This window comes from Ascidia mentula, chromosome 9 (genome assembly GCF_947561715.1).
Source record: "Ascidia mentula chromosome 9, kaAscMent1.1, whole genome shotgun sequence".
Classification (NCBI taxonomy): domain Eukaryota; kingdom Metazoa; phylum Chordata; class Ascidiacea; order Phlebobranchia; family Ascidiidae; genus Ascidia; species Ascidia mentula.
In genome coordinates, this window is record NC_138574.1 from 9,374,241 (window position 1) to 9,401,751 (window position 27,511).

Sequence of the window (27,511 nt, forward strand, 5' to 3'; positions counted from 1 at the left end):
TCCAAAAAACATATCGTAACCTTTGCAGCCCTGAAGAACCGAAACGATCGCCGCTACTTCCTAAACAGTCGTGGAAGTCGTCTCTCAGAGGGGGACTTCCCCTTTCGCGTCATCAACGCGGGCACTTTGTGGACTTACGACAGCATCGATGAGGTGGAAAGTTTGACGGCTCCCGGACCAATTAACTCCGATATTATATTGATGGTAAGGGGTTTGTTTGTGTTCCGTAACCTACGCAAGTCGACAGGTTAAAGGGTATGCCGTGGATCATTCAATTTTTGGTTCGCAATCGACTTACCAAACTTAACAATCAAGAACTGTTGTTATAGTAAACAAAATGGGTTGGAACAATTTGAATCCCCCAAGTACCGGTACATGCGTATGAACAAGTGTGTGATAAAAGAACGGTTATGGCGCATTCCATGTGAGAAAATCTAAATACGCAAAGTTTCTAAAACCCTATATTTACGAGTTAGTGACTAGCAATGGTTTGGGGTGCATAGTGATGTGCCTTGACCACAAGCCCAAGTTCATAACATTTAACTTCAAAGAGCGCTCCCAATACCTAGACACAAATCTAATCCACGCCGCCGCAAGGCAACTAATCTTAATTACTGGATTCTAGTCTCTGACAGGCCGGATTAGCTCTAACTTGAACCTGAACCCTTTGTCAAGGAAGGTAAACGGTTTAAAAAACTGACTTTACTAATACCGATGTCTAACGTTTCGTATCCCGCTACGAAGTCCTAGGTATGCTAATTGTCATCCCAGGCGTTTTAGGTATGATAAACCGCTCTGTAAGCCAACACTTTTACGTAAGGATGGTCACCCGCTCTATGTCCGTCATTGACAGCTAGAGGCCTCCATGCCAGAATTTTTGACTCATTGCGGTCAGCTGGGGTTGTGAACAAACCCCCAACACGTCACCCACATCGCCAGAGAACAACATCAATTAGCAAGTCCCCCTGGCTACCCCCGTATGACGCACATTGCCATTCACGCACCCAACTTGTTTACGGACGACCATCAGTTACATCAGTTGATGAATCACCGTTGCGGATCTCAGTGATTCTGTTGATGTCGGTCTCTGCGGTCACTGGGGCGTGTTGTTTCCCACTGCACTCTGTCGCTTTGTGTGGCGGATACAGTGGCCGGGTGCGTCCGGAACGTGCAGAGCGTCAGTTTATTTTTCTGTCGATAAACTTGCCACAAGGGTATCAGGAAATCAGAAATGTGTTGAAAACATATGGCTTTGCGGTGACTATCGTTGGCGGTTTTATACAAAGGGCAAAATTTGTTGATGAGATTAATGAATAGATGCGTTGTGACGAAATGTGATATGCAACAGTAGAGGTTGCCTGGAATAAACAATTTGACTGCTAAAAATAAATATTCCGATCCTAAATGGCCTCGTGTTTACAAAAACAGCTTTATCTTTTCAGTTGCCGACAAACAGAACCAAAAACACAATTTATTTGCAGTACTCAAAGGACAAATAACACTGTAATTTTTATTTTTAGATCATGGTGCAGAGGCGCCTGATGAAAGTTTCCATCAACTACAGTTACATTATGCATGCAAATGACGTTCCGCGCCCGCGCGACACCTACCGGTATCTCATTAAAAAATGGACCTCTTGCTCTGTGAGCTGCGGTAGTGGAATCAGGTATGATATTGCATTAAAAGCGATTGAGTTTGGTTTAGCCAAGTCTATTTCTCTGCTTCGGAGGAAAATATTCAGAGCTGAGCTCAGTCCCTCATTCTTATTCGCAAAGTGTTCAACTTTAACACAGTCATTTTTTGGTCTCTGTGTTATAGTTTTGCTAAAACCTCTGTTACATTCATTGAAGCCGTGTTAATTGTTTTTCTACCTAATGAACACGTTTCGTATTTATTACATTTTGCACAGGTCGTCCCGATACGGTTGTCGCAGCACACTTGGTCAGAAATGGGTGGGAAAACGAAAATGCGGAGGTCGAATGCCGAAAACTATTATCCAACCTTGCAATTCTCCATGCGACTCTATGAGGTAAGTCAGAATTCTGATTGAAAATATCCTACTCATGTCAGGTAACATGAACCGCGAACCTGCCGTCTCTCAATAACTTAAGACTTCTCCGTTAACTTGAATGATCTCGTTTTGGGAGACCACATATAACGTCTTTTAAATGTGTTTGAACAAAAAAATGTAAAAAAAAGACCGAAAAAACACGTTTGTTTCACGTAAGTTTTACTGCACAAATAGATATGGGATTTATTCTACAGGGTACATACATATTTCTACATTCTACCAAAAGGAAATTGTGGCAATAATATTCATAAAGATCAACGCATACGCCTCGGCATTTGACCACGCTGTTTAGCACATACATACGAGTACATCCTGACGAAGGCTGCTGCATATCAATATTTATAAATACATTTTTAATTGCAATATGCCTGGCAGCAACAGGAATTGCATACGGTTAGGATAGTTTTCTGCTAATAACCCAGCGCACTGAGTTAATAGTCAATCATCTATGTCTGATTTTCACCTGCAGCTGGTTCACTGCCGAATGGGAAGATTGTACAAGGTCGTGTGGAGCCGATGGGATTCGATCACGTCATGTGACCTGTCGTCGCACCAACCCTTACGGATTGGTTGAAAATGTGCCAGACTCGTACTGTGTAAACCAACCTAAACCAATCACCCAGGAAGCATGCTCAAATGAACCTTGTCCCGCTAATTGGCGCTGGGGAAATTGGTCAGAGGTAAAATTGTTGGTTAGAGTTAGCTAATCGCTCAAGGCGCCCGACACATATTCCCAGTAGAAAACCCAATCGGGATTCGTGGCCGGGATAACCGGATTCGAATCTCAATGTGGTGAAAAAAAAATAGTTGAAGTAAAATCGACTTAAATCTCAAGTTCCTCGAATTTTAGTAGTTTGACATCAAAAGCTGCAACTATGTTTGTGTTCTTTATATGTACGTTATAGCAAATTTTTGTGAAGTTTTTAAACTAATTTACAAATTCACCTGTTTTTTATGTTGGTCATGCTAAAATGCGACCTTTTTTCAATTGACCCGAGAAAGAAATAAGTACATAATATCATCATAGGGTTTTCAGGCTTGGCAGCCCAGGCAATGCGCAGTGGGGCGATCTTGTCAATCATGCCATTGCATGTAATTTTACTGCGATACGTACACAATATTAACAAAAAATAATTTTAGTGTTCAACCACGTGTGGGGAAGGAATCCAGCGACGTCAGGTAATATGCAGAGGCCGACGGGGTCGAGTCAGTGTCGAGGCTTGTTCGGGCGAACGACCCATAGATGTACAGCACTGTCAAATGGACGAATGCCAACGTAAGGATATGTGCGCTTGCGAGATGTTCCCGTATGCTTTGTAGAGCAAATATGCTGCTTTTAGTGGTGTGACGGTGTGCGAAACGATCTTGTTAAGATTGTGATGGCTTGTGTTTGCACTTTTGTAAACGTTTTGTGCAGCTAGCTTGGCTGGCTGGCGAAACCACAAAAACGAATATTTTTTGGGGGGTTTCTTTAATGTAGGTCCGCCTTTGTGTTTTTTTGGGTAAGACGCTAAAATCCATTTTAAGGCTGTACAAAAAGTGGAATAGGTCGTTTTACCATGCAATTCAACATTAATTCTTCGCTTTTAAGTTAATCGATTTTGTCGGTTAGGCACACAAACCACAAGCCCACCAAAGCGAAAAAGATCGTGGTCAAAGTCAAATAAAGGTATTGATTGAACTCCACGCATGCTCTTCACTATTTGCTTCCACCAATGCAAACTATTGACAAACCCACCCCAGCACTATCCTGCACAAATCCTTTTATTGATTTACTGCTTTACTTAAACCTCTTTCAAGCATGAAAGCCTGTCGTTATGTTAGAGTTTACGATATTTCGTTACATTTGCTCGCCTGAATTAGACAAAATAGCATGCGAGATTATATGGCATGACCACTAACTTGCCACTACCATTAATTTCAAAAAATTGTGTCATACTTTGGTTTAAAAAAAACTTACTGAAGCTCAAGGTAAATTGAGAGAAATTATTCAAAAATGCTGTCTTCAAAAACCAATTGTTTCCAAATGTTCTGTTTCCTATCACCGGAGGGTTGTACTGGTAGTTACCATCTAAACCATTGATTACAGCGCAATCTTGCTCCACTGACCAATCCATCTTCTGCCGTTTGAAAGCAATCAGCAGATACTGTGGAATTCCTGGATATCGGAGACTTTGTTGTAGGTCTTGTCATTCACACTTGGCGAACGCCCGAACGGAACAGTCGACGATCGGTCGGCCACTGAGTGTCGCCATTCGCCACCTGTTTCCCAACGGCACTCTGAATGGCCGCAATGGGGTAAAAAATAGACTTAATTCGAAGATGCGTTTTTGCTGCAATACGGCTCTTCTGGCAATAATTTTATCATATCAATATTACGGCCACACGAATAATATAACGTGGACAATATAGAAACTTAGTGCTAGAAGAGCAATTCCGATTAATTAGTTTTTTTATCACTTTGTGCGCCTCAACACCGTCCACGTTGTATTATTCACCTTTTTTACATGCCAGAAGAGTCGTATTGGAGCAATAAAACGTGTCTGGCAGAATTAGATTTACTTAAAGAAGATGCGTTATGTTTCAACCTAAATATCAATTGAAAATTCAGATTTTGTTTTGTCATCGCCTTATAAAAACTCCAAGCCTTTGAACAACAACTTCATTTTTTAGAGCTTTTTAAATGGGAACGCCACCGGAGTCCCATCAATCCACGGTGAAATCTTCATCCACCCCGATGTCGTTGCGCTCCCTCTAGCCGAGGAAGAAATCGATGCTCCTCCTGATTCCGGGTCAAATAATATGGACGCATCTGAAGAGTACGACGATGATGATGACGACGACGACGATGCAGAAGATTCTGTAATCCGAGAGTCGATACAAACCCTCGCTCCCAGCAATGACACGTTAAGCACTGCGGAGTCCACTGTCCACAGCGACTCTGGTGGCATGGAAGATCAATCTTTCGCTTCCACTAGACGGCTCAAGAGATACGCGGTAGCGTTTTTAAGTCGATGTGAAGTGGAGACATGTGGATTGGGGTAAGTGTTTCACTCCTAGTTTTTATTCCACTATGTTTTTTTATATAACATTATTCCCTGGTTTTTAGTTGACTGAGCGATTTTATAGGATCTATGCACAAAGTGTATTTTTTTTTTATTTTAGGAATCCATTTGTTTGAAAATACCTTTTTGAAAGCAAATGAAATCAATTGTTCTGCGATTGGGTCTTGTTTAAAACGTTACACACAAACCACATAAAGTCGAAAAACACAAATCGCCGCGCCGAAATAAGCTCTATGCCCAGCCCGAACCAAATGCGAAATTTTAATCTCCAACGGAAGTTAAAGTCTTTTCCGGCCGTGTCCGAAATTCGTGCTAGCGTCATTTTTTCTTCGCCAGGCGAACCATACAAGGATGTTGGAGCAAGGAACAATCAACGTGGGTCCCGTCATCAGCCTGCGTGTTTCCTAACACGTCACAGAAGCTGTGCGTAATTCCCTGCTACAAGTGAGTTTTAGCATGAGGGCGGGTTGAGTTTTATTGTAACTGTACCAATAAAAGTACAAATAAAATGATGCCAATTAACGTATAAGCAAACTCTCTGTGTGCCCGACGTGCGATTTTGACCCTGTGTTCCTGAAAAGCTTTTACCTTATAGCAAACTCATCACTACAAAAATTGTGTTGTTGAAAAATATTAATTGCAGATACGCTACCACAATTCGATGTTTAACGCATTTGGATACATACAGCGTAAATGCCATTGGTAGTTTAAATTCTCAAAGGACGTTGGAAATGCAGATAAGGTGAAAATTCTTGTTTGAAATATTTAGACTGCAAACCAACACGTGGCCTACGCACATTTCACAAGCACTTTGTGAGGTGCACAAGCTTGACGGGCGCGGACCAACGACCAGTCCTCATCGTTGCAACTACCACCGCTTACAAAGGCTGAAATCCCGTGGAACTTGATGGTGATGCACGCGACCTGACAACGGCGTCGCGGCGTGCTTGACTACGGCCTGAAGCAATGGCTTTTTGTTTTGATCGCTCGTCCATCAGTTGGGCCGCTTGTACAGCTAGAAACATTTCGACAGGTGGCCACGGGTATGGTCTTCCCATTTGGCCACCATGACGCAAAATTGACGTTGTTGGCCAACCGCTTTAAGTGTAGGGTGGGCGAACAGACATACTTACTTCTACTTATCCCGCCTCTTCTGTTAGCCTATTTGAAATGCAGTCTCGTGTTTTATTTATTTTTGGTTTTCTTGCGTCAGTATTTAATATTCTTGTCGTTCGTTCTGTTCTTGTTGCCGTTTCTCGCTGGCGTTGACGCGCACTCGCAAAAGCTGGTTCTCGCCATTTGGTGAATTTTGCAGCTTCGGTGTTTTGCTGGGTTGACCCTACCATGCCGCTATAACCATTCACGCTCCTACGTGACTTCTCTTTCCTGTTCAATCCCCGACCATTCGATTTCTAATCGCCAGGCACCCTCAAACCCTAGTTTGTTACCTATGTGGTTTTAACAACTGATTATAAACCTGCCTCTTGTTAATGAAAACTTATATCACTTAAAGATACTGAGTTGCCACATCCAGCCCTCTTGTTCATTTATTTCGTTTTTTTCCCAACGATTTTATGGAATTTCCTCCTGTGACAAGCATTTATGTCGTGCATTGCCCCTTTGCCAAAAAACTACATCAGCATAAGTATCCAGTATTAGCTATTTTTTTCTGTTATTTTATTGTTTTTTACCCATTGGGAATAGTAATAAAACGCGTGCTTCAGCGCAGATAAATTGTCATTTTTAATCCTGTACAAACCGAAATATACAGTTTCAAAACATGCCCTTCACATCTTTGCAACACAAACAATAGTTGGTATTTTTAATTGCCTTTCGCTGCTGATAATGCCACCGATTTTGTTTTTCAAGTTTCTTGTTGCTTTCAGTTCCAGTTGCCTCCTGTTTTAAAACTTTTCGCTTCCCTTCTTTTCGTCGAATGGCGTTGGCTTCCACCGTCAAGCCGTTGTTTTCCATTCTTGAGGAAAATTACAAGCTATTTTTATAAATGAGCAAGATACGCAACTGAACCGCGTGGTGTTTGAATGTGATTTTAACATTGGATTAGGCTTTTTTATGTATCTGGATTGTGGCTTGGTTGAGGGAAGTTAATCCCCGTCCAAATATTGTGTTTTGGTTTTATTTTTAAAAAGTCGACCAAACTGAGTCTCCTACATATGTAAAGGTAAAACATTTTAACCAGGTCACAACCTCATAGTCAGTGTTAGCATGCACCTTTGTCATAAAATTAACTCGCTGCTTTACGAATATATTACAGTATCAGAAGCTTTTTTAAAATAAGTATTTTTTTTCGTTTTGAAAATTACAACTTCCAGAAAGTTAGCACTTTTCTAGGAAATAAACACATTTGTATGTTCCGATACATGGCTGGCATAACTCAGATATCCAACCGGTTGAAGTTTCGCTCCTGTATTCCAAAACAATTACTCAAATTAAATTTTCCTTTGCAACTAAAATATCGAGTTTGTATTGTTTATGAACTAACATTTTCGAACTGAGAAATTCTACGATGATGTTTCATTTCCCCGAAATGTAAATCCCTGTCATTTTGCTGACGTACCAAATAACCCCAAAACACGAAGAATCTTAAGTAAGTGGAAATTGTCAGCAAAAGTACATTTCAATGAATCTGATTGACGTTATTATTATTTCGAAATATCCCCAATGTGAGTGATCTAACTGTTCACACATTGTCTTTCAAAACACCAACTTGTCAATTTTACTTTGTAATTTTAGCGTGTTACAACACCTATTAGTAATTTAAATTTGAAAATCCTACCAATAACACTATCAAGTTAGTTGCTAATTCAAACGGTAAAAACTAATGATACTGAAATGAGTTATGTTTAATAGAATAACATCGCAAAACAACCCCCACGAATTTTGTCCGCTTGTGCCGCTGCTCTTTTCTTGTCAGCGATTGTAAGCGAATCATTTCGAGCCCTGCGCATTTACCTTCTTTCCACTTTGCTTGAGCAAACAGGAGCATGTTGTTCGACGCTAGGCGTGGACCTGCCGCGCAGTTCGTTTTGAGTCGGGCGGAAAGGTCGTGACTGCTGGCACTGCTGAACTTATGGCTGTGATATCATTTGTTTTGACAGGAAGCCCTAGCTTGCAGTGGCGCAGCATGCAAACACTATTATTAGCCAACAAATTAGTGAAGAAAGAAAGATATAACAGGTTTTATTGGGTAATTCTATTAATACAAGACCACTACAATGAAAAATAGTACTTTGAATGTATGTGTCTTCTACTTCCAGTGTTACACAGCGTTTCTAGTTTCAAGCATTTAGCTGTTCAGTTGCCTGAACCGAAGCACAAGGACTACACAGACTTGGTATCAGCGGTAACAGTGTTAACAGCAACTGCCTTTGATCATCAACATGCCGCAAGTGGTGACCCTGATAGGTGGAAGTCCATGGGGATTTCGGTTGGTTGGTGGAAGTGACTTTCACGCTAATCTTGCCATCTCCAAGGTATGTATAATGCAGTTTACCTGCAAAAATGTTTGCTGGATTTTCTTGTTTGTTGTTGCAAGATTTGCAAAGAAACTATGAAGTTGACGTACAAGGACGTAGTTGTAGTTGAATTTTTTAGTTTAGCAAATTTGGATTGACCAGTCACTGGTTTTATGTCAAACTGGAAGTATCATTATATCCAAATGGTAGCCTATTGTTCACAATATGCGCGCAACAAAATTTCAAACTTATAAATTTATATGCTGGATGTACAACTTTAAGTAACCTAAAAAGGCCTGGGTACGTTAGGGAAATATCAACAATTTAACTGTTTGTCATCAGCAGAAATGCTAACTGACATATAAATTGCGTTGTTTACAGCTGTACGTCATCGCAGGCTTCTAAATGCGTGGTAGATCCAAAACCGCCTACACATAAGCATAATTTTACCATACCCACAGCCTTGTTAATACACATACAAATAAGGAAAAAGCGAAGCGCAAGGTTGGAAATGAAACTTACGTACCTAATCGATTGGAGCCGACAACTCATATTCGGCAAATTCCAGACGTGGCAAATGTAACAATTACCCAAGTGTAGTAAAAAATGCGCTGGTAAGTCATCCAGCATTAATTGATTGCTGCTCATTGCGACAAGCTTCAGCGATTTTGCGTCGCTCTAGTGGAGACCGTATTATGACGACACAATAGCCGTTCTTTTTACATGCCTCGCTTGACTGAATGCATGACCTTATATGGCCTGTCGGCGCCTGTGGTTCTGAAACCATCTTAACCTCGTTATTTTACTGAGTGCGTGGAACAACGGCCTTCGGTAAAATAGAAAGCGGGTCATCAGATCGTAGAGCGCAATAGAGGTCGTGTTATTACAACATAACTCTTAATTACGGCATCTTGATTTCCATAATTTGTCATTGCTTAGGCGCCTTGATAGGTCTAAACTAGGTTGAAATTTAACAGTGTATATTTGCCTTCCTGCAAAAAGAAGACTTTCTGTATAGCCGGAAAGGCATTTCCTGCGCTTGCCCATTGAGTGCGGTATGAATTTATTACATTCCGGATAGTAACGTCAGACTGCTGGCTTTAAAAAGTTTTCAAATTCGTTGCTTTAGAATTTAGACAGATCACTTGAATACTATCAATGGGCCTTGCAAAGCCGCGCAGTTAAACACTACGTGATCTGTTTGCGTATTACCAACGATTTATCATCTTCTGTTCAATTGACTTTCACTTTGCAAAACATGAACCTCATGCTGACTTCTAATTAACATATTGTTTGTCTTTGATCTCAGGTGACCCCGGGGGGCAAAGCCGACAAGGCAGGTCTCAAACCTGGTGACGTCATACATGAGATTAACGGCAAGGACGCGAGCGTTTTGACGCACTTGAATGCACAGAACCAAGTCAAATCATCAACAAACACGTTGTCCTTGAAAATCGATAGGTCAGTATTGATTGACTGTCATTTTGTTTGACTGCAACTTATAATTTACCCCAAATTGATTTGAAAATTACAGGCGCGATTGTTAATATGTTAACAGTACTGGATTATAACATTTTCTCCAAGGCAGACATTGCCTGGTAAATTTCGTTAAACAAGATGATTTTGTTGTTTGCTGAGTGTACAGCCAATTCAAGTCAATATTTACTATAAATTTCTCAAACCGTGCTGTGCAGACAGTATTGAAATTATGGCAAAGTTACTTTATTCTTCAAGGCCAAACGCCATTGTGACTGTATTCAATGCATTTTGCAGCAACAATTCTCAGCGAAGCAGCAATGCCGCACCCGTCTCGCCGAAACCATCGCAATCCTCCTACCAAACAGCGGCGCCTTCTAGCAAGCCGAACTACACCTCCTCAGTAAACGTTTCCTCGGTAAACGACTGACAACAGCAAGTTAGCAGCAAGCTGTCGGTCAGACAAGCTTGTGTACTGACGCCGCTGGAGCTTTCGTTTTGCTCCGTTAGGCAAATATAGCATGGGTTGGGTTCAAAAGAGATGGCTCAGTTTATAGCTCTGTATGTTTCTCCTATGTTTGCGAAGTGCTAAGCAGTAAACCCATTAGCAAATATACGTGTTTGAAACGGGAAGTGGGGTACTGAATCTTGCAACTAGGTTTGACGGAGTGTTTCTATCTGTCGTGACATATTTACAACAAGTTCGTAGTTGTAATGTAGTTGTACTGATGTCCTCCATTTTCAGTTGTGTTTTGTTGTTGCAGAAACAAAACACATGGCAACCTCAGTCACAATCGAAACCTGCTGCCCAGGATAGAAGTGACGATTTTCTTCCCCCACCCCCACCAGCTGCTACGCTAAGACAGGTCCTTACCAACTATACCAATAGCATGGCCAGCGAATAAAATACTCCGCCTCTTTAAAGACACGAAAGAGTAAAATGACTAATTAGTTATCAGAAAGATAATGCCCTACATTATTATCTTGTCGTGGTTAAAACGGTCCGATTTTAACCTAGTTCAAATATTTTTTTGCGTTTTTGACTGACAACATTTTCTGTATGTAGGCAAATGAAATAATGTCCGCTGGTGACTTACCTCCGCCGCCGCGAAGTGTGACAGTTCCAGTTTCAAATACATCGGGAAATGGAACACAAGAGCTCTACTGCGAAGGATGCAAAGAGCAAATCAGGTCTTTATAGGTTTCCGTATGTGTTACCCTCGTTTTCTGATACCTCGCAACTTTAAATACTTTTGGTATGAAGAATAATGGACACGTCACCCAAGAAACTATATTGTTTAGTATAAGTGCTTTCGTTGGTTTTCCAAAAAAACGTTGAATGCTGAATACTAAACTTTATATTCGTACGCAAACATCCCTTGGGTTTTTAATATCATACTTTACCATTACTCTGATTATATTCCCAACATTAGGCTAAACAAGAAACAAAGTATTCAACAATAAATAAGCGGTTTATCTTTCCACGCCAGAGGTCCGTACCTCACAGCGCAAGGAAAAAATTGGCATCCGGAGGAGTTCGTTTGCTCGTCTCCGAATTGTAGACGAACACTCAAAGACTGCGGTTTCATCGAAGAAAAGGGCGGACGTTACTGTTCAGGATGCTACGAACGGTATTTCGCCCAATCTTGTTCCAAATGCAACAAGAAAATTGTCGGAGTAAGTTGCTTTATTGTTTTCGGCCAACATTGTACTCAGCTTTAAAACAGTTTCACAAACGCCGGTGCGCTGTGGTTTGTTAGACTCTTATTTTTAGTTAATTTGGACTCGGACTTCTTTAGCGACTAGGTATTCAAATACCTAGCAAAATGCTATTGTTGCCATGGTGTACTTCCAACTGTAGTTTGTTGGTCGGCCAGTAGTTTTCATTCAAGCGCCGGCAGGCAAAACTATGTCATCGATTTTGGTAAAATTTATGCTTGTAACCTGCACAATGCTATGCTTTGTTGCGCCGTATCAGTAATCCGGGTATAGTTTATCTTTGGCTATTACCCAAAACCGCAGTCATACTTTTCATTAAATTAATGTATTTTCCTGGGCTGTCGAATACCATGATTCGCCTCGTGTAGTTTTTTTTTTTTTAGCTACTCGCCTTTGAGGTTGAATTTAAAAAAATAACAACGCGGAAAAGCATCACAAGTTTAGTTCGCATTGCTTAGCTATATGGACTTCTTCAGTTCCTACTTAATTCTCGCAAGTTTCCTGTCACATTCGTACACCGGTGCGATACCATAGTAACCAAGCACCGTTTCCATGGTTACAGGAAGTGATGCACGCCTTGAACCAAGCTTGGCACGTGACTTGCTTCGTATGCACAGCTTGTCAGCAGCCTTTCCGAGACGGCGTCTTCCACATGGAGAATGACAAACCCTACTGCGTGAACGGTATGTACATTTTTTCTTCAAAGCAGTAGCCTTTTACTACAGGATCAGCCTGGCTTTTGATCAGGAATATATATTTCGTCCCATAAGCATCTTCAGTTTCTTACACTAAACACAACAAATGATTTTAAAAACGTCTGAAAAACAACAACAGTAAAGAATGGACTAGTGATAAAAAAGTATATAGTGATCGCAAGGCCATCTTTTTAATTTTTTTCTAATATTGTTCCCTCACCAAGAGTGTAACCACCTGAACCAATTGTGCATGTTTACCTCATAAACATGTGGTCGACAGGAAAATCCCAAACAAGCGTTTTCACAGACAAGCCGCAGCCTTGCATGCAAAAAGGGGTATTACGTAGTCGTGCCTATTTTGACATCCGTACATCGCCCAGGGCATTGCAAAGATTGCGTGACATGTTACATTATAGTTTTGACAACGTTTGTCTTCTGAAGGTGTAGCCTTACTGTTGGTCGTGTAGTAAACTATACCCTGGTAAACTCTATTATATTCCACATGCTGTTCATTGGCCAAAATCGCACCACTAAGCTTCATTCTCTCTACAGATTACAACCGACTTTTCAGTACCATGTGCAAAGGTTGTGGCTACCCGATAGATGCTGGTGACCACTATGTGGAAGCAATCAAAGCTCAATGGCACGAAACTTGCTTTACTTGTGCGGTAAGATACCCGGCCCGTATATATTTACACATATAATCTGTAGTACAGCAATATTTATTGAAACTGTAATTCAGCGGTATAAGTGTTAAACTTCGTGCTATTTTCTAAACTATTTTGGTTCCGTGACACAAATTTTATATTTTGACAATGCCAATCTATCACACATTTTTATAATTTATGTTTTTGAAACCCTAGTTTATGGCATTTTTCACATAGAGAAATATTGCAATTACTTTCTACAAGAATGATTCACCAACGTTGTTGTACTCACCTAAAACAGTATTTCCTGAAAGCTTTTTTGAGTTAATTATTGCATACAGAATTTTTGAAAAATTAGGGTAGCAGTTGACCGAAACCAAATGGTGTTTTGGAAAGAGGCCGAAACCAAATGGTGTTTTATAATTAAGTGGCAACACATAGCAGATGACACATAGAAATATATCAGCGGGAGGATGTCATGTCATTGACGCGTGCTGTTTTTAGGTTTGTCACTGCGACCTGAAAAACGCCGGATTCTACGCCGTCAACGACAAACCAGTGTGCAGCAATCACAAAAACGCCAGGCTGCCAGCTTAAGATGCTGCTGGCAATAAGTACTTTTGACTGAGCAAGTTGCTTGCAAGACGAATTTAGAAAAGTTTTTGGAAGAAAAACGAAATGACGTTTACCGAACAGAAACGGGGGATTTGCTACGGCAAAATTTAGTGAAAAACAAAAACAACAACAGTTACCTACATTATCAATATAACTGCGTACACAATTAAAAGGTTTTAATTTAACACCCCTTTTGATCCTTGGTAGCCAATTGACCTTCCCTCGTCCTTGAAGCCTTAAACAATACTTTTTAATTTGATCCCTTCTTGTAATCATAAAAACCTTATGTAACATTGATGATGAATATTGTCGTAATGACCGCACTGTTTTTAGGATCATGACGTCACTTTTGACTGATTTTGTTGCCCCCTAGGCGAGCACTTGCCATTGTATTCTGCATGTGTTTAAAGTTGTACATGAATGTATGTTTTTATTGCTATCAGCTGCACGATCGTGTCCATCTTCTCGCTCTCTTTGCTGCAAAGTTACCTTTAACCGGCTTATGTCATTTTATACCAGCATCTTAACACGCCCGATTTAATTAGGAGATGCTTTAATGGTTTTGTAAATGTAACACAAGGATTAAAAAAGTTGCATGCATGGTGCCAGCTGTGTTGGATTATTCCTAAAACAACAGTGGGTTTTCGCACTTTCCATTGATCATCTGACGGCAAAATTATAACAAAACTGATTTGGTGAATGCTGTATAGTGCCCTTTTTAATCATTGTGATATAAGAACGATAGACGAATGTACTCAAACGACTAACTTACGCATATATATCTGCTTGTATAACATGTTGTGTTTTGTTGCGTTTTTGCCTGTATCCGCGTCGAATCAATAAAAAAATATTGATTAAATGTCCCCAAACAAAAAATATTTATTGCGAATCTGTGTGAGGATAATTTCGCCGCAGCTTTACGTTGATTTCAGTTTTTATTTTATTTTGCGAGTGGAGTGTCGATCAGTGGTAAACATAACCGACGGTGACAAAGAATGATTTGCTACTTGTACGAACTACAAAGCAAACAAAATATATACATGTTCGTCACAATAGGTGATATCCGAAGAAACGGCGTGAAAAAAATCGCAAGTAAAACGAAACTACAAAATCAAAACCTCAACATTTGCTTACCTGACTTTCAAGGACGGTGCTGGCAAGTGTGGTTACCACAACGCCTTTATAACAGTAATACAAACGCTAACAAGCATAAAAAAGATAACACACAACAAAAAAATACACGATTTACAGTAAACCCGCTTTATACATTGACGTAATACTGAAAATATATAAAACAATTATCCTGAAAATAAAAGTTGCAACATTTGTGCTGCTTCCACATGTTGCACCTTGCGCCGAAACAAACTACACTCGAACAGCCATCGTAATCGTGCGCACCGAAGCGTGCGGAAGTGCAGCTTATTTGCAAGTGACCCGAAGGCTCAGCGTGTTGCAGCTGATGGGTAAAGTTCTGCGTTGAAGAAAAATTACTAAATGTCACTTTCTCGTGTCGAGGTAGCCACCAGTAAGACTTTCGCGTTTACCGTTGCTGTTGATGTCCGAGCCACGTTTGAAGAGAATGCACTTCCCCTGAGCAAGTAAAAAACTTGGGTTGTTAGCTTGCATGGACTGTGCGCCGTTTAACATAAAGTGCGTTCATATACCTACAGCCGAGGGTCACACTTTCCAGTTTAATTATTTAACGTTGCAGCTTGCATAAAGTTAATCAAATTCTGCAGTAGGCCCATGACGTATCAGTCTTTGGCTTCATGACTACTACAGTTTGTTGTGTGCTTCTTGTAAAAGACTGTTTTTTCAAAATAATTTTAACATCACGAGCTATACTACTTGCTTATCAGGTGCGAAAAATAACGTGACAATATTGTGTTTAAAAATCAGTCTGTATCTAGAAGTGCACTAAATACTGAAGCAGTGATAAAATGATATGGTGTATCAGTCGTGTGTGACTAAACTCCTATTAAATTATTTTTAAAACACATGCTTTTGCGAGGTTCGCCTCGTGACGTTATAGGTGTGATTAATGGCGCAAAACACCAATGTGAACACGCCAGAAAAGTGCTTATGTAAAGACATGTACATAACTACACATAGGGGTTAAACACTTCAAAATGTGGCCTATCCAAAACTTACAACTTCGTTTCGATCAGGGCGTCTGACGTCCATTCTTCTGTACAAGGAAACCAAGGGTGCAAACCAACCCGTCAGTATTGCCTGCAAAAATAGCGAGTGAACAAGTGTAGCCAATTTATTATGCTGCAAACAATCCGTACCCTCATTCTCCCGCAGCAGGTTGTGGTGTTTGGTTTCGGTTTTTCCACTTCTTCCTCATCCACGTAATCAACAAGAACTTCACGCTCCAGGAATCCGACCTCCTTAGCATCTTTCGTCCTCGCCAAATGCATCGCACCCTCGGTGCACCCCTTCTCACCCCACTGCACCTGTTTCGGCAAGACGAGAAGATATAAATGTAGGTGGTAATGGTATAATGTGCACAACACATGGTAAAGGCAAAATGTGCACAACACAGGGCTTCTGATGGTTTAAAAATGCGGATTGGTTTTAACTTAGAATGTTGGAAAATATTTTCCAAGTGTCGTCCTTAATTTTAGGCATTTTAGATCAAACAACTCCATTTTTGCCAGCTTGTGTAATCTCTAAAAAGGTCACACAAATTTTGTCGTGACGGTATGTTAGAAGCACTATTCATACCTGAAAGCTGTTTTTATACTTCTGACGGATTCTTTATAAACTTAGGTTTAATCTAATTTCATTTTAAGCAAACATTCGCATCCCACCGATCACCGTACACAAAACGAAAGTCAGTTGTCAAAATTAAAAAAACTATTCAAAATACTTTGAAACCTGTGTGCGCATTCGTTTGGTTTCAATACGATCTGACGTAATACCTTGAGTGGATGCATTCCTCCAGCACCTCGGCCTCCGTAAAAAGATGCATCTACCGTCGGCCATTGCTGTATCGTCGTCACCGGCTAAAATTGTGCCCAAAAGTTATATTACGGTATTGTGTCAAATTTTAAACACTACTTGCGAACAAAAATTGGGAAATATTCATTTTAATTAAACTTTTTGAAACTTACAAAGACTGAATTTAACATTGTGCCACATTTTTGTAAGACAAAATCCATGATACTTTTTACTGCTGTGCCAAACTTTATCCAAAAAATCCAGTACACGATCTTTTGTGCTTTCAAACCACGGCAATAAACTTTCATCATCACTCAGGTCAGTGAATTCAATACAAGCGAAAGTATTCGCATTGCGAGTGAGATAAAATCTCGCCAACATTCCAAAGTCCGAGTATCGCTAATCCGCGACAGCGCAGGAGTTGATCCGGAAATCAGAGTTTTGTACGATCAATACACCGAAGCAATTGTGCCAAGCCATACGCGGACGAAGCGAAGTCCTATTTCGCGCGATTCAGGTCAAAACATCACGTGAACAAGTTCATTGCTCACAAACATGCGACACCAATGGGGATTTCGACAGAGCGGCTCCTGGCACTAACAGCGCTATAACGTCACGCGCAAAGACAAACGACAGCTTCATTTACTACTGCCGTGCATGGGTCTTGGTTGGAACAAGGGCCTGTGGAGGAGATGTAAACAGACTGTGACTCACCGCAGGTAGTGGTGGGGGAGGAGGTGGGGGGCGGGTCTTTTTAGTTGGTTTTTCGGCAACAACCTGCAAAAAAATATAGCTCATGGTGGAACACTTTCTAATTGGAAAAAAGTAATTGAAGAAGTATGGTCCTAAACAACAAAAAGTAACTCAATTGTAAGGCAAGTAAACAAAAAAAAATTGTGGTTAAAAGATACACACTAATAATTCTTCATTTTAGTATTGCATTGTTAAGAATAAATCGGTAAAAGAACAGTGTGCATGTATAAAATAGGAAAAGGTTATATATAAAGAAGAACGAGTTTAGCTGCAGCGCTTTCACTGTTCAGGTTTCCCAATTGGACCGAACACTGCCTTCAAAACATGCCCTTGCAAAAGGTCGATTAGCTACAAAGGCATTCGGGCCCACGTGAAAACGGCGATACAGAAATAAAATGACATCCTAAAGAAAGTAAGCAGCTGTTGAAACACTCGCTTTCTTGGGACGGAGTCACAGTAGGGGCCAGCGAAGCAATACAGGAAATGCACATTAGGTTTTCCTACGTCAACGGTCAGGTACCAGGCCGAATGCAAGCCAAGAAAAAAGCATTTCACTTAAATTTTGACGCTTTGTAACCGCAAAGTAGCGTAAATATCCGAAATTTGTACAACAACTGTAAATGTCACCCTTCCAAGGATGACAGACTCCCACGTGGGAGAATTTTGTTGAACTTTTGCCCTTAAACATATTTTATACAAGTTTTTCTTATGTGCCAAGTACTTGGTATATGTTACAGCGTAATGTGAGATAATTTGTTTGTACAAGCGTCACCTAAATACACAAAACACTGTTACTTACCACAACACAACAGAGCGCTTTCCAGAACCACCACAAGGCAAGCAAAAGCAAAATTGCCAACATAATGAGAGTTGCCCAGACGGCTCCCAACGAATGACCCTAGAAAATTGCAAAAAATTATTTACATGTGATTTCTGTCCATAAAATTACAACTTGTAGCGACATAACATGTTGTAACTACTATTATTACAGTATAAGTTTTCGTTGCCGCGTTTGCCAAACGGCATTGGACCGTAAACACGAAATCATCACAATGTGACTCGAGAGATTGAACAAAGGCCAAATAGGGGAACTGGAACCAAATTTGCACAAATTTGGGCGACTTTGTGTTGGCCTACAAAAACCATTGGCACAAGCCAGGTGCTGATAAGCCAAGACTTTTCTATGATTCACAGCAGAAAGCTTGTATCTCGGAAACATTCGAGTAGCACTTACGCATGAGCCTGCCGTAATAGTCACGTTGCTGGAAATGAAACTCACGCCCGCGTTCAAGGTCACTTGAAGGACAACCGTGTCACCCTTGTCCAACATGACGTTCTCCGGGGAGGGGCAAGTTAGGTGGTTCCGACTGAAGTACGTTGGGCGGACCACTGTACAACAGAAAATTGCATTTTCGCTGAGAAAATTTTCATTTAAATTAATGATAGGGAGCATAGGCGAAATAATGTATGTATCAATTGTAAACCTTGTGACTTTACAATCATTTAGACTCTTTCCTAAACAACTTAATAATGATAGCGCGAGTTGTTCCCGAATGTTCCGTAACAATGCACCATATTACACAATGAATTTATTATACATGTAATATAGCTGATAGGTTCAACATAAGTAACATGACAAACAATACTTACAAAAGCTGGTAGTTTCATTGAACCAGTAATTGCACAGAACCTTTGTCGGGTCGCCAGTTTTGTTAAAGCCTCTTCCAGCGAGTTTCAGTTCAAAGCTTGCTGCCAAAAACGGACTGTTTGTACACAGTACTATCGTTAGGTTTACCAGAATCGCAATTAAGCTGAATTAAACCACTTTTTTAGCAGTCGTAGCGAGATTTGAAAAATCCAGCTCCCGATGGGGAAAAGTGTACAATACAATAAACCCTTAGTATATACATATGCATATGTTTTCTTACAATTAGCACAGACAGCCTTTGGAAACGCAGTATCTATTTCCACGCAGGATCCGGCGATCACATTTTCCACGATTTTGTTGAGACTGCCAAAACTTGCCGCCTAAACAAAAAGTTGGAAACTTTGAAAATGCCTGTAGCACATAACTCTCTCGCCTGCATGATTTTGTAACCAACTAAGAAAAGTAAATCAAACAAGCTTTGCTATTCGTACTCAATTTTTTTTTGCTTTACGTACTCAAAAAAAAATCAATTGATGTTCTACGCCAAAAAGTTTCGGTAAAACGTCAATACATTTATTTTACTTATTGCTAGAGATTATACTTTTTGTTAAGAGTTTACAAGAAATTTCACAATAAATACTGGATTTTAATCATTAAAATATTATACCCTGAAGATATATTGGGCTTGGCCCCCAGCCACTTCCGTCAACTGCTTCATGTCAAAACTTCCAACACCGACAGCTAAAACCATTGCTCCATTCTGGCGGGCAATTTCGGCCTAAATTTCGGAGAAACAGCACGTTTTTCCAGTTAAAATTCTGCTGTATTATTATAAGTAAGGCAGTGAACATAACAAAGTGGTTATCAGCAAAAGCAGCGAATTTCTTGTCTGCCCAGAAATTTACTCACTTCTTCAACCGACCGCGCTTTGGTCGTGTATTCCAGCACACCATCGGTGAGGATTATTATCACGCTCGCACGCTTTTGTCCCAAAGTCTTAATTTGTTTGTTAACTTCTATAATACCCAGATGCAGTTTGGTTGAACCGTCTGGCACTGAAGACCGCAGCACCTCCAACTTTTCATTGACAACTTTCCTGCAAAGTTTGAACAACTCTCGAAGATTTTGTTTTACAAGGTTTGGGCAAAATTGTTGCAGTTATACAGCAGTACATGCGTATTAGCAAGGATATAATGGTGTAGCCAGGTTGAAGCCGAGCGTGCTATCAATTCAAATGAAAAAAAATACTATTTGGCCGTTATAGGGTTTAGTAGCTTTGTGCTTCATCGGGCGGTATTTTAAACCAAAGTTGGGCTGACAATGCAATTGCACATAAATATCAACCAAGTGCCGAAACGACTTATTTCTGCATGTTTTGAGTTAAATGAAAATAATGATATCATAAAATCTGAAATTGCTTTTTTGCCGCGATACCAGTAAATACCAAAATATTTGACACAAGCTGCTTGACTTAATTATAGCAAACCTGTCATTGGTGAGACGCATTACAACATGCGCAAAGTTGTTGAAAGTAATGAAAGACAGACGAAGAAGTGGACTCGTAAATTTGTCGGTCAAATGTTTTACGAAAGACACAGTTTCCTCCTGAAAATGATTTCTTCTCCCCCGTAAAAGACTGGATGACCTTGAAATGTACAATAAAAAGTGATGTCAATTTAGTTGCCTTAGCAGGCAAAAACGGACTAACAAACAGATCATTTTATGTTTCATGTGGCATTTTTATACTTTGACGTCAAAAATACACACTAACGAAATCTACTTACATGTCCAGGACAAAATAGACGTCAAAGGCTCCATTACAGCTTGAAACATTCTGCAAGATATTCGATGCAGTTTCAGTGGCTCCGCAAGAACACGCCAGGCAAACAATGACAAACGAATTCACAACAATTCTCATTGTTACAGCTTATACCAAAGAATGTGGCTATTGTACTAAACAACAATCCTGTAAAAGGACATTGAATGCCTTGAATTTAGTTAAGCAGTCAGTGCAATGACATTAAACATTCGCAGAATATGTACTTTTGGGGAAAAACGTTATATGTATTCAACACATGTAACCAACCAATAACAGTTCAGCTAGTAACAAACACGTCAGTATTGCCATGTCTGTTTGTCATGTGACATGTCACTTCATTCCCAAGTTTGCGTCAGTTACCATTGGCGTAATGATGACGACAACGGATTTTCAAAAGATACATGTAATCACCCATGAGCACCCCTTGAATACTTCGTGCCCCAGAAAAATCAATAAATCCAGCACTTAAATGGGGCAACCAGCTCAGAAGTACCAATATGCGATGTTTGTTTTGACTCGTAACGTTTCGCGCATACATAAAAAGCACGTTATGCTGGGAAAGATTTGCAACCGTCGCGTATTTAAACACGTTTGGTAACTTCGTTTATCAAATACAGAATTTTGGTAGTCCTGTGACCAAGAAGTAAAGCTAATGCTCAACTGCAAGTTGTTAAATCAAACAAATGGCATCGTTTGAAACGATTTTCAGTCATAAAAGAAAGAAGAAACAAAGATTGTAAAAATAGTTTTAGAGAAAGAGAACTTTTTTAGTTGCGTTACAATTACATTTGCATGTATTTCCTTAAAATAATTTTACGTATTTGTTTAATTAAAACAAAAACTTTACAGATTATAACTCCAGCAAATCATGGGGCTTACGCCTGTAACTTACATTCTGTACCTTGGCCTGTTAAGTTCGCTTTTGATAATTTCGCCTGCAAACTGCCAGAATTTCGGCAACGTTTACAGACGTCCACAGTCAGGCTACAATTTGTTCCACAAACAAGAATATGAAGAACCTAAAGCAAAATCAATCGCCGACGACGCTCTAAATTACTGGGAAAGCAAAAAGTGCGCCTACCCACCAGAGGTAAAATTTTGATGGCATTTTGTATGAAATTATTGATGAGCTGATAGTTTCGTTTTCGGCTACATTAGGTCGAAAATGGTAAACGCTGTTTAAAAACCACGCCTAATATTTCCAATAAAATATCAAATATATTTTCAAGGAACTATAAGTTGTACTGCTGTCTTTTACTAAATAGACGTCCTTGAAATCTGTCCTTTGGGGGCGATCTGCGCCCCATTATATTCGCTTGGCCCGTGTGAAACCTTGACCTTGTCAATCGCAGGATTTTTACATGATTTTTCGGGACGCGTGTGACGTCAGCTATGACGCGGCTTCCTTCTACGCCGGAATTTGTCGATCATTTTTCAATATTTCCAAGTCGCTCTGTAGACTGGATGGCGCAAGCGACGAAGAAGTACAAGTGAGTTGGCAACGACAAGCTCGCATTACTTCCGTTTTTGTGAACGGAACATATGTGTGCCAGGGAGAACGGGCTTGTCGCTGAATTACGTTATGTTGGCCCGCAGCCGCAAGATACAATTTAACCAAACAGTCTGCACTTTGCGAAAACAATACGAACTTCTAAAGCTTTTGAGTCTCTCTGTTGTAACCATATGCTGTAATATCCGATAGTGTTTTTAAGAATATTGTAAGGGCAATCATCCCTTGTACATATTACCACTATATGTAACATTTTGCACAAAATAACCATTTTGTTGCAACGTTCCATTATCGCACATTCACGTATATTTTGTAATATATACACTAAGTACTAACTAAACACAAACCATGAAGCAAAACCATAGTATACTACACTTTGCAACACTGGACATCGCTATACACAACTCCAAACACCAAATATAGCAAACGTTACAGGCCACACAATGCAGAATACAACATAAGAGTCCTGTTCTAACTTTATTTCCTTATCATAATGTCAGTTCATGAAAAGCCTGACCGAAATGCAAGCAACGATTGGCAACGACGAGATTTGTGACACATTGGCCACCCTGAAACAAAGCGACGCCACATTATTTCCGCATCCCAAAGGTATGCGTTACTTTTTACTGCGACTCTTTGTACTCGATTAATGTATTTCATTAAAATCATGACTGTTCGCATATCAAGCTGGGATGCTCATTACTTCCCATTCCCCTGTGGCGAGCTCACAAACTTTACCGTTTTTTCGGTACTTTCACAGGGGAAAACATCTGGTTCGAGCCTTCCTACAATCTGCTCTTTTCCCCCGCCACCTGTCCGAGCGTGTGTGGGCTACCCAATGCCCATCCAATCTGCTTCGGTTTCCTATTCAACTACAACTACATACAGGATTCCCGTGGTCGTCAGTCTGACTACGAGTCGCAACCGGACGATGAGAGTGCCGAAGCGGAAGATATCACAAACAGCGAGGATTCAATCGTGTCTGATGAAGACACTGAACAGGTTAAGTAGCAATCTACTGTGTCTCGACTGTGTGTCGTCTTTGCTGGACATCTTTATAGATAACACAACACCCCAATATAAAGTTCACGTTGAAGTTACATTTAGTTGTGTCAATCTTCCTGTGCCAATCTCAAAATATTAATAGCCAACCGGAACACCCAAGGCAAACTTAAAACCAGACTCTACTCTGCACAGGTTGACGACCAATCAACAGCGGACATTGATAGCTCAAGTGACTTAGATACCGGTAAGTTTGCATTAAGACCCCTTGAATTTTCTTACAAAGCTATACCATAACCCTAGGAACAGCCACAGGTAGTATATTTGCATTTACCATCATATTGTAACTGTACATGAACTAAATCTTAACTAAACGCTGGCAGCAAACTTGAAACTAACAAAAGACGAATTGTAATGGTTTTAAAAAAAAGGGTTATCTCCATTTTACATTTAGACTAAATCTTGCGAAACCCATAGCAGCGATATGACAATACACTGCTTTCAACGCTTGGGCACTCCTTACCAAACTCAACCTGAAAGTTGCTTATCAAAAACCTTCGGTACTGCTTCACACACGTCGTGTAAACATATGCGCTGCGCTTGAGTGGTTAAAGCCATTGCCATTGGCCAGAGTTGGATTGAGGCAATACACTGCAATTGCCTGGTGGTGCCATTTGAACACAATTAGCTGAGTGTTTTTTTTTTGAGTCACATGTTCGAGTCATTCTCGTGTGTCTTGTTTTTTTAATCAGATGGACTGTAGGTACTGTTTTGGTTTCCTTGGGTGTTTTTTGCCCAAATATGGTCGCAAGGCAATAAGTGCACTTGTCATGGCCCAAATTTAACACAAGTAAAGTCGCCTTTGAAAGTTTAAACTCATGGTATCTGTTCCGTTTTTGGTAGAAAACACATAAATTGCCTTGAATGTTTAATATGCAACCTTTTAGAAGCTAACGAGCCAAAATGATTAGTGAACTGCATGCAACCGTTAATTTTTCGCACTAAAACTATGCATCGCTGTTTATACAAACTCATTGCTTGGCCATACTACAGATCTACCCTTGATGGACGATGTCCCCATGCGAGATGTGAACGTGAGCACAGGTTTTCGTCCCAACCCAAAGCTTTTAAAGCCCAAACCATCGGACACAATGGATTATTATTACGACATAAATGGTACAATGGAATATTTCGTTTGTTTATATTTGTAGATAGTGACATTGATAAGGAATGCCTTGTAGTGTAATAACTATGCTGCAGACTGTTAAAATACCCTTTTCAAAGTAATAATTTGTCTTATGGATATAAGAAATTAATTGTGTTATTTTTGTAAACCCCGTGCGTACAAAGAAGTTTTGATTGATAGTTGCACAACTCAACGATGACAGTGACAGCGATGGACAAATTATACTTTCTAAAAACCTCGAAAACCACCCAGAACTTTTTAAAGAGATATTGACAATAGGCGATGCCCTGCTAACTGAGGACAACCTCAAAGGTGATGAAAACGGTAATATGGTAGTGGTCTTCTAGTAAAATATTCTAAAATTATTTGCTAAACTGCTTCATCAAAAAACTTAACCATGTTGCTGTATCGAAATGTGATTGTCATTCTTGCTCAAAATAAATATAACTTCGACAGTCAGCGAGTATCCTGGTGATTTAAAGATGGAAATTGTGGAAGAGGTCGTTCAGCTTCCAGATGAAGTTTTAGCCGAACTCCACTCCAGCCTTACCGGTAGTTTTTTTTGTCTAGTATCGCATGTAAATCGGTTTTGTTAACATTTTCCGCCAAGTATGGTTTAGTATGGACGTAGGCTATGTATGCGTTATATAAAAAATAATTTTCGCCACTAGAAAGTTTTGTCATAAAAAATATTTCCGCAATCTGTGAAATGTCCTTTACTGAAATACAAATGCAGGCGACAACTCGGCACTGCAGCAGCAGTTTTTGTCTGAAGGGCTCGATTCTCTTACCAGGATCGATGATAGTGAAGAACTACCTATGTTAAGCATTCTTCTCCTCTTTTCAAGTGCCATTGCCGTTTTGTCAATATGTGTCCTGTACAAAGCTCGGAAGAAGGTATAAACGTCTATTCTATACCCATACCAAGTAATTTAAATTCTGTCACATACAGCACTTCGTAACAGCGATGGTGTTTCTAGTAAATGCTACTGTTTCTGTTTCGGACGCTGAAATCTGTAATAAATCCAAGAATTTGGTTATGGCTTATATTTAATATATAAATCTTGATATTACGACTGTACTTGGATCATTGCTGATAGATATTTTTTCAGATTGGAATCTACGTACGACACATGCGCCAAAGACGTCGCAACAACTGGAACTACGAGAGGGTACTGACAGTACAACCAGACGATAACGATTATTACGAGTAGAGTTTTTGCGGTTTTGTTTGCAATATTGCCTTTCGAAGCCATGTAGTTTGATGGTGTCCAGAAAGTCTCACGTGTGATGCTGTAAATACGCTGTTTTTGTCGTTATAAATGCAATAAATTGATTATCGTATTTTCGAGATTTTTTAGAGGCAGTCTGCAAAGAGTAGTGATGTTCCCAGTTCCAAATTATCCGGCCCGGCCGGATCCGGATAGTTATTAATCAAATCCGGCCGGATAATTTGGATCCGGCAGTTTGTTAACACCGATTCGTGTATTAAGGCAAAAATGTTTGATTGCCAAACAGAATGCTATGTTAAGGTTAGCCTTTCATGAGTGGAACAAATAAACGTGGGCATTTAATAATATGGTACAACACGTTACGAAAAACCTCAATAACAAACAACAGAAAAATCGTAAGCCGGCGAGTATCACAGACTAGATTCCGAAAAACGAGTAATTTGCGAAATGTTTGTCCGTTTTTACGACAAAAATGCTTTCCCAACTATCCGGTAAAATTAAGTGCATTATTCGGCCGGAAATTGAAATTTGGTCCGGGTACCCGGATCAGGCGCAAGACAGCACTATTATCAAACAGTTATGTTACATTAGTTATACCTAGTGTATTTTAGCACACAGTTTGCCAAGTGATGTTCAAATCACTTTGGTGGATCACATCCATCATAAGATATAGCATAGCATTCTATGGATATTCTATGGATGTATAGTGAGACTCCCAATCCCGACTGGATCAGCATTAAGTAATTCCCATTGAAAACATTAATTTTTCAAAAATTACAGAAAATTCATGCCATTGTAGCGTTTCGTGATTCCACATTGTAACTATTTTAACTTTCCGTAATTTTAATTGTTGTTTGAAGTAACCGAGATTTTCACTATTTTCAGGAGCAAAATGCTTAATCATAAAACTCTTTCGGAAACACTGCACTATGTCAGGTGTCAGCTGATTAAAATTAAAATTCGCTTGGACTTTTTGGCTTATTTGTCATGGTAAAGGTTAGTTATGTTTCTTGTTATAACAGCAATGTTATTTATATTTGTCATGGCCAGCAATGTTAATTATTTATCCTGTAGTCGTTTATCCTTTTGGTGGCAGCTGACAACACAATGAAAAATCTAGGAATTTTTACAAAAACAAATGACACTTGAACAACTATAAATACGCAATGCAAATGATTTTGTGTAGTTATTAGAAATGCAATATCTAAACTTTTTGGGCTAATTCTTAAATGCAAAGGCTATATGTCGTTAATAGTTATATAATACACTGCAAAGGCCAGTGTGTTTCATGACACCTAAATTACCAAAGAGAAGTTATTTAACAAAAAAATAGCCAGTTAACAAAACTTTGCATGCTGGTTACTCTTCCATCTTACGAGGTAGTGACATGTTTTTTTACACTTCTTGTTCATAGGCTGACCTTTCCAATGATATCAAAATTGTGAAAAAACAAATGTATGGCTGGCGGGGTAAGGTTAATTATCATTCAACTTTCCTTTAGTATCCCAAAACCATTCGATAGTAGGGTGGTATAAGATTGCATTTCCAAAAGAACAGCTTGGAACCAAGTGTGTGCAAAGTTTAATCTTGGTTTCCGGCAGGTTACACGGTACACCTAGTTTTTACACCACCACAAAGTGGTAGACTTGCT

The 27,511-nt window shown here is 39.8% G+C and overlaps 4 protein-coding genes across 5 annotated transcripts in view; 3 read left to right on the forward strand and 1 right to left on the reverse strand.

The window, feature by feature from the left end:
• LOC145913071 (A disintegrin and metalloproteinase with thrombospondin motifs 3-like) overlaps positions 1-7,307 on the forward strand; it is a 33,883-nt gene extending 26,576 nt beyond the window's left edge. Inside the window, exons 18-27 of the mRNA XM_083000589.1 lie at positions 29-204; positions 1,521-1,666; positions 1,910-2,029; positions 2,541-2,751; positions 3,212-3,347; positions 3,684-3,740; positions 4,161-4,369; positions 4,745-5,112; positions 5,473-5,580; positions 5,906-7,307. Of these exons, the coding sequence (XP_082856715.1) occupies positions 29-204; positions 1,521-1,666; positions 1,910-2,029; positions 2,541-2,751; positions 3,212-3,347; positions 3,684-3,740; positions 4,161-4,369; positions 4,745-5,112; positions 5,473-5,580; positions 5,906-6,044 (1,670 nt within the window). The 3' untranslated portion in view covers positions 6,045-7,307. The remainder of the gene's footprint in view (positions 1-28; positions 205-1,520; positions 1,667-1,909; positions 2,030-2,540; positions 2,752-3,211; positions 3,348-3,683; positions 3,741-4,160; positions 4,370-4,744; positions 5,113-5,472; positions 5,581-5,905) is intronic.
• Positions 7,308-8,418: 1,111 nt separating this feature from the next.
• Positions 8,419-14,634, forward strand: LOC145914765 (PDZ and LIM domain protein 7-like). Its single transcript, XM_083002604.1, has 9 exons — positions 8,419-8,630; positions 9,922-10,073; positions 10,386-10,506; positions 10,853-10,954; positions 11,155-11,279; positions 11,579-11,765; positions 12,370-12,490; positions 13,055-13,170; positions 13,654-14,634. The coding sequence occupies exons 1-9, from the start codon at positions 8,538-8,540 to the stop codon at positions 13,744-13,746; spliced, it is 1,110 nt and encodes a 369-aa protein (XP_082858730.1). The 5' UTR covers positions 8,419-8,537; the 3' UTR covers positions 13,747-14,634.
• On the reverse strand, positions 14,626-21,073 carry LOC145914764 (anthrax toxin receptor 2-like). Of its 2 annotated transcripts, XM_083002603.1 has the most exons (14): positions 20,896-21,073; positions 20,598-20,756; positions 20,021-20,207; positions 19,779-19,889; positions 19,392-19,491; positions 19,114-19,212; positions 18,698-18,852; positions 18,263-18,361; positions 17,425-17,487; positions 16,692-16,775; positions 16,056-16,223; positions 15,916-15,996; positions 15,309-15,354; positions 14,626-15,235 (listed from the first exon to the last, which is right to left on the reverse strand). In XM_083002603.1, the coding sequence occupies exons 1-14, from the start codon at positions 21,027-21,029 to the stop codon at positions 15,207-15,209; spliced, it is 1,515 nt and encodes a 504-aa protein (XP_082858729.1). In that variant the 5' UTR covers positions 21,030-21,073; the 3' UTR covers positions 14,626-15,206. The 2 variants fall into 2 exon arrangements, with proteins under 2 accessions (XP_082858729.1, XP_082858728.1); XM_083002602.1 differs by having other exon boundaries at positions 14,626-15,354.
• A 725-nt stretch (positions 21,074-21,798) lies between these two features.
• Positions 21,799-25,842, forward strand: LOC145914555 (uncharacterized). The gene is made up of 10 exons (XM_083002377.1): positions 21,799-22,020; positions 22,283-22,420; positions 22,941-23,055; positions 23,201-23,442; positions 23,638-23,689; positions 24,496-24,618; positions 24,809-24,952; positions 25,085-25,180; positions 25,365-25,525; positions 25,741-25,842. Exons 1-10 carry the CDS (start codon positions 21,799-21,801, stop codon positions 25,840-25,842), a joined length of 1,395 nt encoding a protein of 464 aa, XP_082858503.1.
• Positions 25,843-27,511: the final 1,669 nt, after the last annotated feature.